Source organism: Setaria viridis, chromosome 2 (assembly GCF_005286985.2).
Source record: "Setaria viridis chromosome 2, Setaria_viridis_v4.0, whole genome shotgun sequence".
NCBI lineage: Eukaryota > Viridiplantae > Streptophyta > Magnoliopsida > Poales > Poaceae > Setaria > Setaria viridis.
The window spans coordinates 13,622,745-13,637,033 of record NC_048264.2 but is presented as its reverse complement, the minus strand read 5'-3'; the positions used below and the strand labels follow the sequence as shown (position 1 = coordinate 13,637,033).

The 14,289-nt window shown below is 43.2% G+C and overlaps 2 protein-coding genes across 4 annotated transcripts; both read right to left on the bottom strand.

Moving 5' to 3' along the window:
* Window positions 1-1,754: 1,754 nt before the first annotated feature.
* On the bottom strand, window positions 1,755-6,947 carry LOC117845907 (E3 ubiquitin-protein ligase At1g12760). 2 transcript variants are annotated; one of them, XM_034726981.2, is made up of 5 exons: window positions 6,268-6,947; window positions 5,107-5,226; window positions 4,864-4,996; window positions 4,245-4,409; window positions 1,755-2,312 (listed from the first exon to the last, which is right to left on the bottom strand). In XM_034726981.2, exons 1-5 carry the CDS (start codon window positions 6,735-6,737, stop codon window positions 2,142-2,144), a joined length of 1,059 nt encoding a protein of 352 aa, XP_034582872.1. In that variant the 5' UTR covers window positions 6,738-6,947; the 3' UTR covers window positions 1,755-2,141. The 2 variants fall into 2 exon arrangements, with proteins under 2 accessions (XP_034582872.1, XP_034582871.1); XM_034726980.2 differs by having other exon boundaries at window positions 4,245-4,412; window positions 6,268-6,939.
* Window positions 6,948-10,201: 3,254 nt separating this feature from the next.
* LOC117841948 (uncharacterized) lies at window positions 10,202-14,289 on the bottom strand. Of its 2 annotated transcripts, none has more exons than XM_034722272.2 (3): window positions 13,981-14,289; window positions 13,739-13,882; window positions 10,202-10,466 (listed from the first exon to the last, which is right to left on the bottom strand). In XM_034722272.2, exons 1-3 carry the CDS (start codon window positions 14,197-14,199, stop codon window positions 10,323-10,325), a joined length of 507 nt encoding a protein of 168 aa, XP_034578163.1. In that variant the 5' UTR covers window positions 14,200-14,289; the 3' UTR covers window positions 10,202-10,322. The 2 variants fall into 2 exon arrangements, with proteins under 2 accessions (XP_034578163.1, XP_034578162.1); XM_034722271.2 differs by lacking the exons at window positions 13,739-13,882; window positions 13,981-14,289 and adding exons at window positions 12,505-12,648; window positions 12,753-13,729.

Here is a 14,289-nt window from a genome sequence, read left to right as displayed (position 1 = left end):
CGTGGCGCTGTGGTGCGTGTATCCGTGTAGCCATGTTGCGCCATGCATGCGGGCACAATGAGCCAACGGCTTCACGGAGTGGGACGCATGCTGACGTTGCTTGGCTACCATCATCGATCGTCACGGTTGGCGATGGGGTATTGGGGTCGCAGGGTGGCCCGGGTGCGGATGTCCATCAGCCACGTCACGCCCGCGAGCCTCGGCGGCCACGTCGAGGCGCACGTCGAGGCGCAGGCAAGGCCCGTCGCCGGCGGCTGCCGTAGCGTCCACGTAATGATAAATGGCATCCAATAAATAAATGAAGCACTGAGTTACAGGTTTTGAGCATCAGTTACAGGATTTGATGTTAACGGTAAAAATTGTGCCTTGTTCAATGTTGATTGCCACTAGTAGAAAATTGATTTTCGATGCGCCCCCTTTTGTCCCGGTTTAAAGTTAGCCCGGGACAAAAGGTTCACCAACCGGGACTAAAGTTCGGTCACTGGTGGGGGGCTTACCAACCGGGACCTTTTATCCCGGTTGCAAAGGCTAGTGTGAAAAAAAAGACCCTGAGAGGCTTTTTATCCCGGTTTGAAACACCAACCGGGATAAATGACCCCCTTTTATCCTGGTTGGTCCCCAACGAGGTGACTGAAAGAGGACTAAATCCCTCGAACCCTTTTATCCCGGTTTGTAATACCAACCGGGATAAAAGGGGGTCTTTTATCCCGGTTGGTGTTTCCAACTGGGATAAAAGGGTCCCCACAAGTTAATACAAAAGGATAGCATCCCCTATATAGTTAGATGTGGTGTGTAGGTGGGATGGCAAGGAAGCTACGCGCGAGGTTGGAGGTTGTGGATTCGAATCCCACGCAGCGCGCACGCGCATATTTCACGTGACTTGTGGCTTGCGACGTGCGCGTGTGGGGGGCCTCCTAGGAGCCTAGGATTTTTTTTTTCAGCACCTGCCGTGGTGACCCGTTTTATCCCGGTTGGTATTACCAACTAGGATAACCGGGATAAAAGGGGGTCTTTAGTCCCGATTGAGTGACCCGGGACAAACTTTTGTCCCGGTTGGTTTATCCCGGATGGATTTTCGGGAGATTTGCACCCTACCGGGACTAAAAACCACTTCTCTACTAGTGTGCATTTACATATTCTTTTGGGATTTTGATGTTTAGGCTACAAAATTAACAATGTTACTTCATGAAATATACAACACTGAGTCAACTCAATAAACTGGATAAACTGGTTTGTGCCTTTAGTTATTTCGCTTTGAATTTGGTATAAATACCGAATTCAGTTGAACTAAAACTCCCAACTCCAAGCTACATTCTGAACTGAAGATTTGGGAGGTCCAGAATCCAGATATAGCGCATCGAGCCCTCAACAAAAGAGCACAAGGATTTGGTGTAAAAGTGATCATGTTAAACACCAACCGACAAACACCAAGGGAGATGAAAGGCTACGAAGAACATATATAAAGAAAAAGAAGCATGCAAAGTTGTAATGCAAGATGCCTAGGCAGGACTGAAGATATGTAGCAGCCGCAGCAGTTCTCCAATATAAACTGAAAATTTGGCTTTCTACATGCCAATGGTCAATCTTGTTATGTTCTAAACACTTGCTATACCTTTACACTTTCATAGGACTCCAAGATCCCGTCTCACACCGTCACACGCAATTCAAAAGAGATGATACCGTCATTGTGCCTACAAAAAGGGCTCTGCAATGTTTCGAAAGTGAACACATACACAATATTTTGCAAATGCGCGTAAACCAATCTCGCATCATCTGCCTAGATGATCACACCCCATACTCCATACTATCCTCAAAACATTTACACCAAGAAACTGTATACTAGCCTCCAATTCATGAATTATTTTACAAATGGATGCCTGCGTTCCATATCCAACACAGCTAAGCACATATAAATCTGCAATGCAATCAGATCAAGAAGAAAGAGTAAGGATGTACAATCGCTGCAAGAAACTACTAAAAGAATATTCACGAGAACCACCATCGCAATCATCTGTGCATCACCTACAACTTGCAACTACATGATCGGTAATCACAACTCTGTTTGCAAATGCAGTAGTACTGAAGAGCACGACAGCTGGGACATGTCGAGAAGCTTTGGCACGAATTTTGTCTTGTGATACCTAGACCTCTTCTCTGTCAAGGTTGCTCTTGACGATGTTGAACTTGCACAGCGGGCATGTTGCGTTTATGTGAAGCCACTTGTCGATGCAGCTGCAGTGAAAATGGTGGTTACAAGGGAGCTCACGCAGTTCCGCACCATCTTCATACGGGCACAAGCAGATACAGCATTCCTGCATTTTAAATGGGGCAATCAGATAGTCTGATTAGAATAGCATTTTCTGACTAGTAAGAGTGAACATCCTCAAGAAATATGTCAGTGTAACCTAATTGTCCAATGCTACTACAGTACTGCTGTATAATCTCTTCATTAGCAAGTCAATAAAACTGGAGCCAAACAATAACACTTTCTAGGAAGACAACAAAGGTTTGAACTAGCCCAACATATTCACAAGTGAACATGAGCACTCCATAAGGACTGGCAATAAATAAAGTGAATAGCATACTGCAAGAGGCAGTAATGCCAACTAACCAGGTGTAATGCTCAACCAAACAGTTTAAGCTCACACATGGACAAATCGGGACATTAATCTTGCAAACACTGAGCATACTACTGAGCCTATCATTAATTGAGTTCAGTTGCCTGTCACATGTCCACACGTGTACGACACCAAACTTGATGCTTACAACAAAACATGGGGTTTCCCTGCTGCATCCAATTTTGGTATATTTGTTTCAAAAAACATAAAATAGTTGACCTCATGAGCCAGCTAGATAGGCTAGCACCAGAAATTACTTTAAAAAAATTCCAGATCTATATTCTATCATATAGAAATAGAATAGAATGCAATTGCAACAGAATTCAATTAGATTTCCTGATATAAAAATGGTAAGTTGCAAATGTACATGCTAAAATAAAGCTGTGCAGTTACGGATCTATTCTACCGTCATTTTTCTTCCTTTGTACATACATACTACTAAAATGATGGAGCATTGCATCATATTCCATCTAAACTAATTCATCGCCGTCAGAATTTCCAAAATCTCATTATTTTGAAAGGTTGTAGCTAGGTAAAACATTGTTTAAGAAAAAAAAGATCAAATAGCAATAACTCAAACTCTTCTTAAATATGGATATTTCACATCTGAAATCAGATATAGGTTACTTCTATTTAATACAAATTTTGTACAATTTCAAACTAAGCTGGATTTTTTAAATGTAAAAATTAAATCATTTGGAATCAATGTACCAACCTTGCTTTACAACTTCAAATTTGGGTTCAAATTGCAGATATGATACATCTCTTTAGAAAGAATTCTCAAATTACTCAAATTATTTGCACTGAATTCTAAATCTTTAAATGTCAAAAGAACAACTGTAGCTCCAAATGTTTGGGGAAAAAACAAAGGTTGATCATTTCTGAAAACTAGGTAAGATGTGCATCAATAAAGCTCCCAAGTTTCAATAGTGCATACAACAAACCCAAAGAAGTATGGCAGTGCAATGCTGAATTTCAAACCCTTCCACATTCCTAATGCACAAAATTGGCCATTTCAAAACTGAGCTTATATGTACATAGATAACTAGGATCATAGGTCAGAACCACTGGGAGCTGATGAAGTAGTAGGACGGCCTATAGCATAGCAAGGTCTCATGCTCTATATAGGCACAAGGGCACATCCCACGACTTAGGAAGTTATGAGAAGAGAAAGGCAACAGAGAATTGAACAGATTGACATTCTACACTAAATCTAAACATAATAATGCCTAGCCACATGAAGACAAATGGATCTACGGAACGATGGAAGTAATATGGCAAAGGAAGGGGAACAACTTCCAAAATAGGACCCCTCTGATGTGGAAGCCATAACCTTTTTCCAAATATAGGCAACATCCAACTACATTTTCAAATTTGCTGAAAAGCAAACTCCAGTGTAGGAACTGATTATTCATAATATGGATACATAAATTTAGACCTCAAGCAACAAGAAACTTTTATATGATGTGAACAGTTTGCTCAAACATCTTAAAATCCAAAATCATTTAAACACTAAATGGTAATTTCTAGATTCTACACGTTCAGAGCTAATCACATATCTACAGAAGGGGAATGATAACAAGAAGGTGTCGCTAAAACTTCTCAAGATAATGATGAAAAACTTACTGCATCCTCAGCTGAAAGAATGTGTTCGACAGGAGGATTGGTGCCACACTCCGTCATCACTCCGCCCACAGGCGCCGCAATGCCAGCAACTAGCTTGTCGTGATCACCCATCGTACGGAATTTGAATTTAGAAAGGTTGTTTATGTCCTCTTCAGATGCTCCCTCCTGCTGAAATTAAAACAAGTAAATAGTATCAATACAAACGATAACAAACAGGGTGTTTCATTTCATTGGATTTGTGTAAAGACTCAAGTGGCAGCGAGGAGTTATTTCCTTTCTGCCAAAGACCATCTAAAGCATGAACATTCAAAAAAAAAAAGTTAGTAATAAGTAGTCGTGGTAGTGTCAAAGGGATAAAGCGAAAGTGAAAAGGTTAAAAAATGATGGTTACTGCATATCAGTATATGTAACATATAAACAATCAAGGGCAATGCTTCAGTTAAAATTACATATACCATTACAGAGCATTATATTCTCGATGTGACATGGGTGTATCAAAGTTAAGAAAGGGATAACAGGGTGTTTATATCATCTATATAGGGTATTAGCCATTGCATTTGACCGAAACGTTGGAGAAAAATTATTTAGCAGACCATGGTGGTCACAGGAACTGGCATACCTGATCAGTTACAGCATATAAGATCGCAATGATGCACGGAAGACAGCAACAAACAGCAATTCCAATCACACAAGCCAAGGCAACGCAGAAGACCACAAAGAAAACATCAAATGCTAGAAAAACAATTGATAGCCTGTAAAACAAGAGAAAGAAGATAGCCGTCTTAGATAACAAATTTGATGAACTAACAGAAGACCATTCTTTTTTTTTCTTATTCACACATCAAGGTTAAAAACAGGATACCAGTAAAGCTGAGGAGCATCATGTGATAAAGCTTGGCCACCTGCAGACACCCAATAGAACCCAATGATCCACCAAATGAAGGAAAACATCGTGTTTGCGGACTCCAAGTGCTTTGCAATACTGAATAAAGAGAGAATAAAATAATAAGTAGGATGTCAAGAGGAAGTGACTTTAAGCATTGTATTGCAGTACTTCGCAGTGTGATTTACGTAAAATCAGGGAAATCATGTGAAGAATGCAGTACTAAACCACCAAAAAGGCCAATTATAAGCAATTCCATAAAACCAATGGAAAATTTTTTGGGGTCATTTTCTCTGTTAAATATCAGTTCATATTAAACAGTCTCTGATAACAAGCTACCCAGCTCTTGCGCTGAAACTCTTGTTTTAATTTTTATACTGGATGATAATTCCATGTCCTATCAAATTCACTTGTTTCTGAATGGATTGCAATCAAGTGGCATATTAGCATGAAGTGAACCTTAAAGAATCAAAGGTAAATATATTGAAATCACATTTATGGCAATTACAGGGAACACATCAAAATCCAATAGAAGCATTTTGGCAATTATTAAGTTGGCAACTAATAGCATTATAAAGTTGTAGAGATTCGTTGTTTTAACATGGTTTTCGGCATTGCCAAATATTAAAGACCTTTTTCAATAGTGGGGATTCGGTTCCAAATCCTAAAAGAATCATAGAGAAATTGCTCAGACCCTAAGCCAATTTCCTAGTTCCACTGCAACTTGCAAAGTCGAGGGTGCTATCATCATCAACTCCCAAAAATTTCCATAAGGAGGCAACCTTAACCAAAATATCAGAGTTGCATCCACAATAAGCATCCAATCATGCCCCTATGCACAAATTTATAGGCATAGAAACATCACAAGGTCTCCAATAGGCATAGAAAGTCATTAAAAAACAAAGAAAAGGCAAAATCGAAGATTATTCCCATCCAGTTCACAACTCAATCGAGAAGGGCTTCACTGACCAACAATAAAATGTATTGCCGTCAAGGCGTTAACCTACAAGTTACTACAATCAACAGCATGAGCACAGAAATGGTCAACACAGCTCAACATAAGGAGGTCCTCAGGTGACATGGAACTATGATCAAATCATCATCAGCTCAAGTTGGGGATGGATCCGAGGAGAGGCTCACCTTAGCTTGAAATCCCCATCACCCGCGCCGTCCTGGTCCGCGTCCCTGCTCCGGCGCCTGTACTCGACGGTGACGCAGAGGACGTGGAGGAGGCACTGGAGCACGTAGCCGGCGAGCCAGACGCGGAGCGGCACGGCGGGCTGCTCGCCCAGCGACGCGGCGAGGACGGCGGCGGCGACGGCGACGAAGGCGAGGTTCCAGAGCACGTCGAGCACGACGACGGGCTTGGAGTAGGCCCAATCGGTCTGGCGCTCCTCGAGGTGCTCGGCGGCCGTCTCCCGCACCGCCACGGATGGCTCCCGCATCAGGCGCCGGCTCCCCGTGCGGCGGATGAACCGCGCCGCGCCGCGGAGGCCCGTGAGCCGCCCGAGCGGGCCGCCGGGCGACGGGGAGGCCGGCGAGGGGAGGAGCGGCGACGACGGGGAGGACGGTTCCCCGCCGGAGGAGCGGCGCGGGAAGGTCGACGCCATGGCGGGTGCCAATCAGCCAAACCCTAGCTCTGTTTTTTTTTTCCTCTCTTTTTCTTCTTCTTCCTCGCGTTATTTGGCGTTGCTGGCCGTGATTTGGTGTGGTTTTGTGGTGGCGAGTTGATTTTGCTCGTGAGTTCGGCAGAGACAGTTGAGGCCTGAGGGGAGGGAGGTTCCGGCGACGGGCCGGGGGTTGGCCTGGCCCTCGGAGGTTTCTAGCGCCGCTAATGGTGATCTTACGTTCAGGCCCTCGTTAAATTCGAGGGAGCCATCCTTGTTAAGTTCTCATATCGGTCCCTGGCCTAATATTAGCAGTCACTTTGACATTTGACAATAAACGTGGTCAAATGGTACTCATATCATATCACTGCCAGATTGGAGGATCAGACAGGCCAACAATTCAGAGGATAACTGGAGCTCAATAAAAATAGTCCAGGGCCAACCGCCCAACCGGAACGCTACAGAGGGAAAGCAACATCACGACCCATATGCAGATATGCTGGCTAGGAGCTCATGAGTCATGACTTTGCCTCAAGATGGGTTTGGATCATCTTATATGTTGCATCGAAGCATCTGCCACTTTGTATACATCATGTGTGAAGCATCTGCCACTTTGTATACACCACCTGTTGTTTCCGTCCACATTAAAATTTGAAAAATCTATTACGTATCTTATCGACTATCAATGGTAAATCCCTCAAAAAAGTAATAAAAGGTTGAGGATATGTCTAACTAAGAGAGACATTTTGAGAAAGTATACTGGGAATGGTGAAATGGCCAAGTCAATCTTTTCTATAATGCGCTGAGACGAGCTGTGCGCATGCCAAATTTTTCTTTTTATTTAACCCCTTATAATCTAAAAGTTTTAGTAACAGTACATGCAAAACTATTTTTTATGAAATAAATCTTTTAGTCATGTCAATCAGTGGCGTGTGAGATTCATGAAAATCCCACACAATGACACAATCTAAAAGAAAAATCTCTGCCCATGCTTGCTTCGTACTATTCTAGGGTGTGAGATTTGTTCTTTCAAAATGAGAACAAACAGGATTCCATGAACTTAAATAAATAGTGTCTATTTGCACTCAGAGATCTACAACTCAAAACCAAGTAAGCTACGTTAGGAACGCCTTTGCCTTGGTTTATCCTTGATGCCCACTTTTTCTCAACATCTACACATACCTGACATTTTTGGATAAAATGCAGTCAAACTTTTGAGATAAATTTAAGAATGTCAAGTTTGAAAATATAAAAAATCGTATATACACATTTTTTTAAAATTACTTTCATAATCTTATAAATTTGTCAGATTTTTAAGTACACTTAATAAAAGAATATCCGAAGTTACACATTGAAGATAGTCAGAAGTTAAAAAAAGAATATCAAGAACTCTTTAGTCTTTACTGAAGCTAGATGGCATACATTTAAAAGTGATTCATTATGCTAGGAGTAATAAGATAGATAAATTGGTTAACGGTAGCACTGGAGTTGGGGAAGAAATTGTAAAGTATCTAGAATATGAACACGATTATAATCTACAAACTCGAATCATAGTTAGCTCGATAGCGGTGTGATTAAGTTTTCGCATGCAAGGACGGCGTGGAAAATTTCAAGGTTCCTATGCCTTCTTATCAAGCCACTTGGGCCTGTGAAGTGCGGAACTGAGCCACTGGATTATGATGGCGTTCTAATGGACGTGGACCGTTTGGTACACCTGTAACAGGCATGAGCCCATGACTACGGGGGTGTTTGGATACGAGGTGTTAAACTTTAACAGTGTCACATCGGATGTTCGGATGCTAATTAGGAGAACTAAATATGAGCTAATTATAAAACTAATTGCAGAACCCTGTGCTAATTCGCGAGACGAATCTATTAAGCCTAATTAATCCATCATTAGCAATTGGTTACTGTAGCACCACATTGTCAAATCATGAACTAATTAGGCTTAATAGATTCGTCTCGTGAATTACACTCCATCTGTGCATTTAGTTTTGTAATTAGCCTATGTTTAATACTTCTAATTAGCATCCAAACATCCGATGTGATAGGTGTTAAACTTTAACACATGGTTGCCAAACAGGCCCTACATACATAGGCTAATACGATTACCACGTGCGAGAAGGATCGAGAGTAATCTATTAGCCCACTGCAAATATTTTTTATACATCCTCATTTTCTTGGAAAAATATGCTCATTTTACACGCCAATCATTTGACCTCGTTTGGAGAAAGGTCAAATGGTATTCCGTTGCGATTCGAGATTTTGAGTAATACGTGTGATGGTATGTTTTGTTATACTGTCGTCACGGTCTGACCAACCTTGGCTTTGAACGGAGGATTATCCCAGAATTCCAATATGGACCGTAGCTGTCGAGGTGAACTGCAAAGAGTAGCTGCGCAAGGTCGGATGTTGACTAAGGGGTGTTTGAATACCTGGTGCTAAATTTTAGCAGTGTCACATCGAATGTTTGGATGCTAATTAGGAGGACTAAACATGAGCTAATATAAAACTAATTGCAGAACCCTGTGCTAATTCGCGAGACGAATCTATTAAGCCTAATTAATCCGTCATTAGCAAATGGTTACTGTAGCACCACATTGTCAAATCATGGACTAATTAGGCTTAATGGATTCGTCTCGCAAATTAGACTCCATCTGTGCAATTAGTTTTGCAATTAGCCTATGTTTAATACTCATAATTAGCATCCAAACATCCGATGTGACAGGTGCTAAATTTTAGTAGGGTGTATCCAAACAGCCCCTAAGACCTATTTATTTGAACTTTCTAGCCATTTGTTCGAAACTTTCGGAAAAGCTTAAAAGCCGCAGGTGTGAGGGTGAAATAGAAACCTTAGCCTTCTCAAACAAGAGAGAGAGAAGAAGAAAAATCGGAAATATGGCAGATACGGTGTTGCACATACTATGGCCTCTGGCCTTGACCAACCCAGAGTAAAACAAACCAGACTCTATGGGCGCCAAGTATAATCATGTACTAAAATGAGGGCTATTCAAACCCCAATCTAGCCTCGACTCACATCTCCCTTCTCCTGGGTAAAGATGGGAATGACAATGTAACAGAAAATAATTTAGAATTTGTAAGTGTCCCTTTAGCTCAATGATTTTCGCAGAGAAACACAAGAGGCATTTCCTGACCTTAAAGTATCGGTTGATCATAATCGTCCACTTCCTTGATAAATCAGAACACAATAGCCTTTCTCCTTTTCTGCTGCAACTGTTGGAAACCTTATAGGAGCAAAAGTTAATACAACAGATACAAAAGGTGGCTTTTATATCTTGGGAAAATTGCAGATTTACTATTACTTTGAGCCCCAACTGCAAGCCACTGTTCCTTGATAAAGATGCAACCATATAAAATAATGCTCCGGTCGGGTTGAGCATGTCATCATCCTTATTAGTGATTTTCTTTTTATTTCTTCAGGGAACAGTTGCAGCAGCATGGCATCATGGGTCAATAGGATTTTTATTTTCGTTATTAATACACCATATATATGTTATCCGAGTTAATTATAAACAAGACAAAGTGGTCCTGTAAATACAACAAACTGCACGTATAAAACTTGATTGTTCATAGGCTTGCTGCGGGCAATATGTAAAAGGTGGCTCGAGATGTATAACAGAGCTTCTTGGTATCCTTGAGTGTGAAGTCAATAGTGGTAACCACGACCGACCTGCCCTTCCTCAGTATCTTAGCTTCAACATCCACTTCAGACTGCATGAACATGGATAATGGATATTAGGAATGAATACACAACTGCACATGACATGGTAAAATATCTGATGATGAGAGGAAAGAACTCAAATGGCTTTATATTCCTATCATTCATTCACTTGTCTGAAGTATTCTTTAAAGACCTTTCTACTAGAAGTATTATATTCAAGTTTAACATCGGCAGAGAGTGGTACTGCCATGAAATTCTAGGAGTGGATTTGTAATGCTTGAAAAGGAACTTATCAACCCTAGTACAAAGACAGCGCAGAAAAATGGATTATGGCAACAGCAAAGAAACAAGTTATGTGGCGTCCTTCCCGAGTTCATTGAATTGGCAACAGCAGTACAATTCGCAGCAACATCAATGGGATTCATCAGCTATTTGCGATCAGCAGATAAGATTGTACGATTACTTTGTTTTCATACTGCTCCTATCATGTACTGGACTCAACAGAGATTGAATGATTATGCAAGTTAAATGCAATGTTACTGATGTAGTGATGTCTCATTGACATGGGCCTCACAGCAAGAAGCCTGCGGAAGGACATAGACTTATGAAGTGGCATCTGATAGATTTATTCCAAATCAAAACCATAATTTAAAGCTACCTGACTTGCCATGCTTCAGGGGCCGCTTTATCATATTCCCATTTTCCAACAAGGACACGATAGTACAACGCACAATACTACTGAGTGAACAAAGAATTACTAGTGACATTCTCAAGCTTTCTCATCCTTTTTTTTCTCAGATTATATAAATCATACAGAAGCCAAAAGCTTTTAGAATGTGACAGTTATCACATTCAAATCAAAGTTATTAATCCATCGGATCTTTTGAGGATGAAAATCCTCTTATGATCATTATAAAGGCCAAAATTGCTATTAGACCCTCTGTTTCAAAAATAGATGTCAACATTAGAATAGATGCAATCGAACTTTTATGAATTTTGACCACTGATATAATCTAGAGTTATTTATACTTTCCAAACAGATATGGAATTGTAGCTTTTGATAAGCACCTGAATACCTATTTCACTATGTTTCTCACATCAACTGTTTCTTACCATTTGTGCTCTCCATAATGCCATGACTCTAGTACTTCATAGCTAGACATGCCTATGGCCACCGCGTATTTCACTGCATAGCAGCCAGTTTTTTTTAACCCAGCCCCAAAAATCCGCTCCCACAGAGGAGTCGGACCCGGGCTGCTGGGTGCTACTAAGTACTAAGGCAATACAACCACCACTAGGCTACAGGCACGTTTGCTATAACCTCCCATACGCTTTCTTACTTGGTCATTCATGCAACCTTGTTCTGTTATACATTATTTGACACACTTGTACTATTGAGTCATGGTGTGTTTACCCATACCCATCACCCCCTTCTATTAGATCCCTTACCTTGCTTTATAAGAAAAAGTACCTGCAATTTACATGGCCCATTAGCTTCAACTAAACTGTCGGTAGATTTTAAAGTATTGATTATTTAAACTTATTGTTCCCAACAAACTAGATACTCCCTCAGTCCCAAATTACTATTCGTTTGGTTTTTCTAGATGCATAGATTTTGCTATGCATCTAGATATATGCTATGTCTAGATATGCAGCAAAAGCTATGTACCTAGAAAAGCCAAAACGAATAGTAATTTGGAAGGGAGGGAGTAGTATCCAATTTCTTGACGCACCGAGATTGACATATTTCAGTAATTTTTCGGACAGAATCTTAACCTCAAATATTGGCTAGAGGTTCTACCAGAGCTCACTAGACCAAACAACACCATTTCTTGAAAGGTTGTATGTAAAACCACTCTCAATCACAAACAGTTATCAGTTCATAGAACCATTTTTTGTCACTGGATTAACTGATTAAATCAGTAACAAGTGTCCCCAACCCCAATTCCCGACATTGCCACGAAGCTTCGAATTGCTGAATGAAGTAACTCACTATATCCCAATCAATGGATGCTGGATGGTATGGAGGTCGAAATTGTTGGGAAACCAAAATGCATCAAGGTGCTGGGAATTTCATTAGAATCTCACATCGAGGCGCGCGGCGGCCAGGTACGCGGTGCTGAGCTCACCGAGGAACATCTCCTTGTCCCCGGCGGCGGCCCGCACGCACGCCATCCCGACGGCCTCTGCGACGGCCGCCACCACGCCGCCGTGGAGCGTGTTGTACGCGTTCTGCACGCACAGCCCACGCGAGAGCACTAGTAGGTAAGCAGCAGCAGAAGAAGAAGAAGAGAGAAATTTCAACGGGGCGCCCAGTAGCAGCAGTAGGTGCTCACGGTCACGGCGGGTAAGACGGTGATGGTGCAGGAGACCCGCGGGTCCGGGGAGGCGGAGACGGCGATGGAGGAGAGGATGGCGCGGACGAGCGCGGAGTAGGCGTCGGGCTGGTCGGCCGCGGCCGGGAGGCGCACGTCGGCGCCCAGGGCGCGGATGAATGCCAGCGCCACCATCCGGGAGTCCGCCGGCGATAGCTTCTGCCTAGGCTCCCCCTCCGCCATCTCCTACTCCGCCTGCGTCGCTTGCTTTCCTGCTCCGGGGCCCGGCGCCGCGGTGGTCGCCGGCTCCGGTCGGGGCGACTCCGTCTGAATCGCGAGGGGAATTGGGGTGCGGACTGGGGAGGCTGCGCCGTAGCAGCGAGTACACTCCTTCCGTTCCAAATTACCGAGTTATTCCCCCTCAAAATATCTCAATGTACAAACATTCGTAATACCAAATAAATACTATTAATTTGTTCATTAAATATATTTTCATAGTATATCTATCTGATTTATAATTTTGATCTCGAGAAAGTTGGAATTAGAACGCAGAACGCAGGGAGATACGTGTGGAAAAAGAACTTCTAGAAGGACCGTACCAACACGTATTGTTCCAAGTAAAACCAGATATTATCCAATCTCCTCATCTCTTGCAACCTTCGTAAGCAGATATGCCAGGCACGATGTTCACCTCATTCAAATGCCTGGCGAGTCGGCGAGTCAACCGCATTTTTTGCAAAGTTATTATGCAGCAATTTCCCAATCCCAACCACAGGTTCTAGCGTGATTTTGCTATCATAATCTCTCTGTATGTCCCTGGATCAACCGATCACTGCAAATCATCAAGGTGCTAGATCTTTGAACTAATGCAAGAGATTGCCTCGTAGCACACAGATTACGTCGTGAAGATCGACTCAATCCTGCACTGCCAGTTGAATGGCGATCGAAACAATTTGGGGAAACAAAATCTGCATGCCAGGGTGTTGAGAGTTTGCTGAGAAGCTCACGTTGAGTCGCGCGGCGGCGAGGTACGCGGTGCTGAGCTCGCCGAGGAACAGCTCCTTGTCCCCGGCCGCGGCGCGCGCGCACGCCATCCCGACGGCCTCGGCCACGGCCGCCACCGCGCCGCCGTGGAGCGTGTTGAACTGGTTCTGCACTTCGCCGCGCCGGTCGGAGGTAGTAATTAGTAGAGACCGAGTGGGACTTTGTCCTATCCAGCGGGGAGGCTAATTAAGAAGGAGGCGCTCACCGCGAGGGCGGGGGACATGGTGAGGGTGCAAGAGACGCGCGAGGAGGAGACGGCGGCGGAGGAGAGGACGGCGCGGACGAGGTCGGCGTAGGCATCGGGGCGCTCGGCCGAGGCCGGGAGGGGCACGTCCACGCCCAGGCCTTGGAAGAAGCGCAGCGTCCGCTCCCGGGACTCCGCCGGCGACAGACGCTGCGGGTTGACCGGCAGCGGCGGCGGCATCTTTTCACAAGCCTGTTTGCTTTCTGCTCTGCTTGGCTGGGGGTATCTGGCGGCCGCGGTCCGACTCGGGATGGTGCGTATGTGCAGTGA

What these genes read in the sequence shown, in the direction of transcription:
- LOC117845907 (XM_034726980.2), bottom strand. Translation starts at nt 6,737, where the DNA reads ATGGCGTCGACCTTCCCGCGCCGCTCCTCCGGCGGGGAACCGTCCTCC. An exon ending in TATATGCTGTAACTGATCAG is followed by an intron (nt 4,413 to 4,863) that starts GTATGCCAGTTC and finishes TTTTAATTTCAG; the next exon opens with CAGGAGGGAGCATCTGAAGA. An exon ending in TTCTTTCAGCTGAGGATGCA is followed by an intron (nt 2,313 to 4,244) that starts GTAAGTTTTTCA and finishes TTTAAAATGCAG; the next exon opens with GAATGCTGTATCTGCTTGTG.
- LOC117841948 (XM_034722271.2), bottom strand. Translation starts at nt 12,974, where the DNA reads ATGGCGGAGGGGGAGCCTAGGCAGAAGCTATCGCCGGCGGACTCCCGG. An exon ending in CCGTCTTACCCGCCGTGACC is followed by an intron (nt 12,649 to 12,752) that starts GTGAGCACCTAC and finishes CTGTGCGTGCAG; the next exon opens with AACGCGTACAACACGCTCCA. An exon ending in TGGCCGCCGCGCGCCTCGAT is followed by an intron (nt 10,467 to 12,504) that starts GTGAGATTCTAA and finishes ATGTTCATGCAG; the next exon opens with TCTGAAGTGGATGTTGAAGC.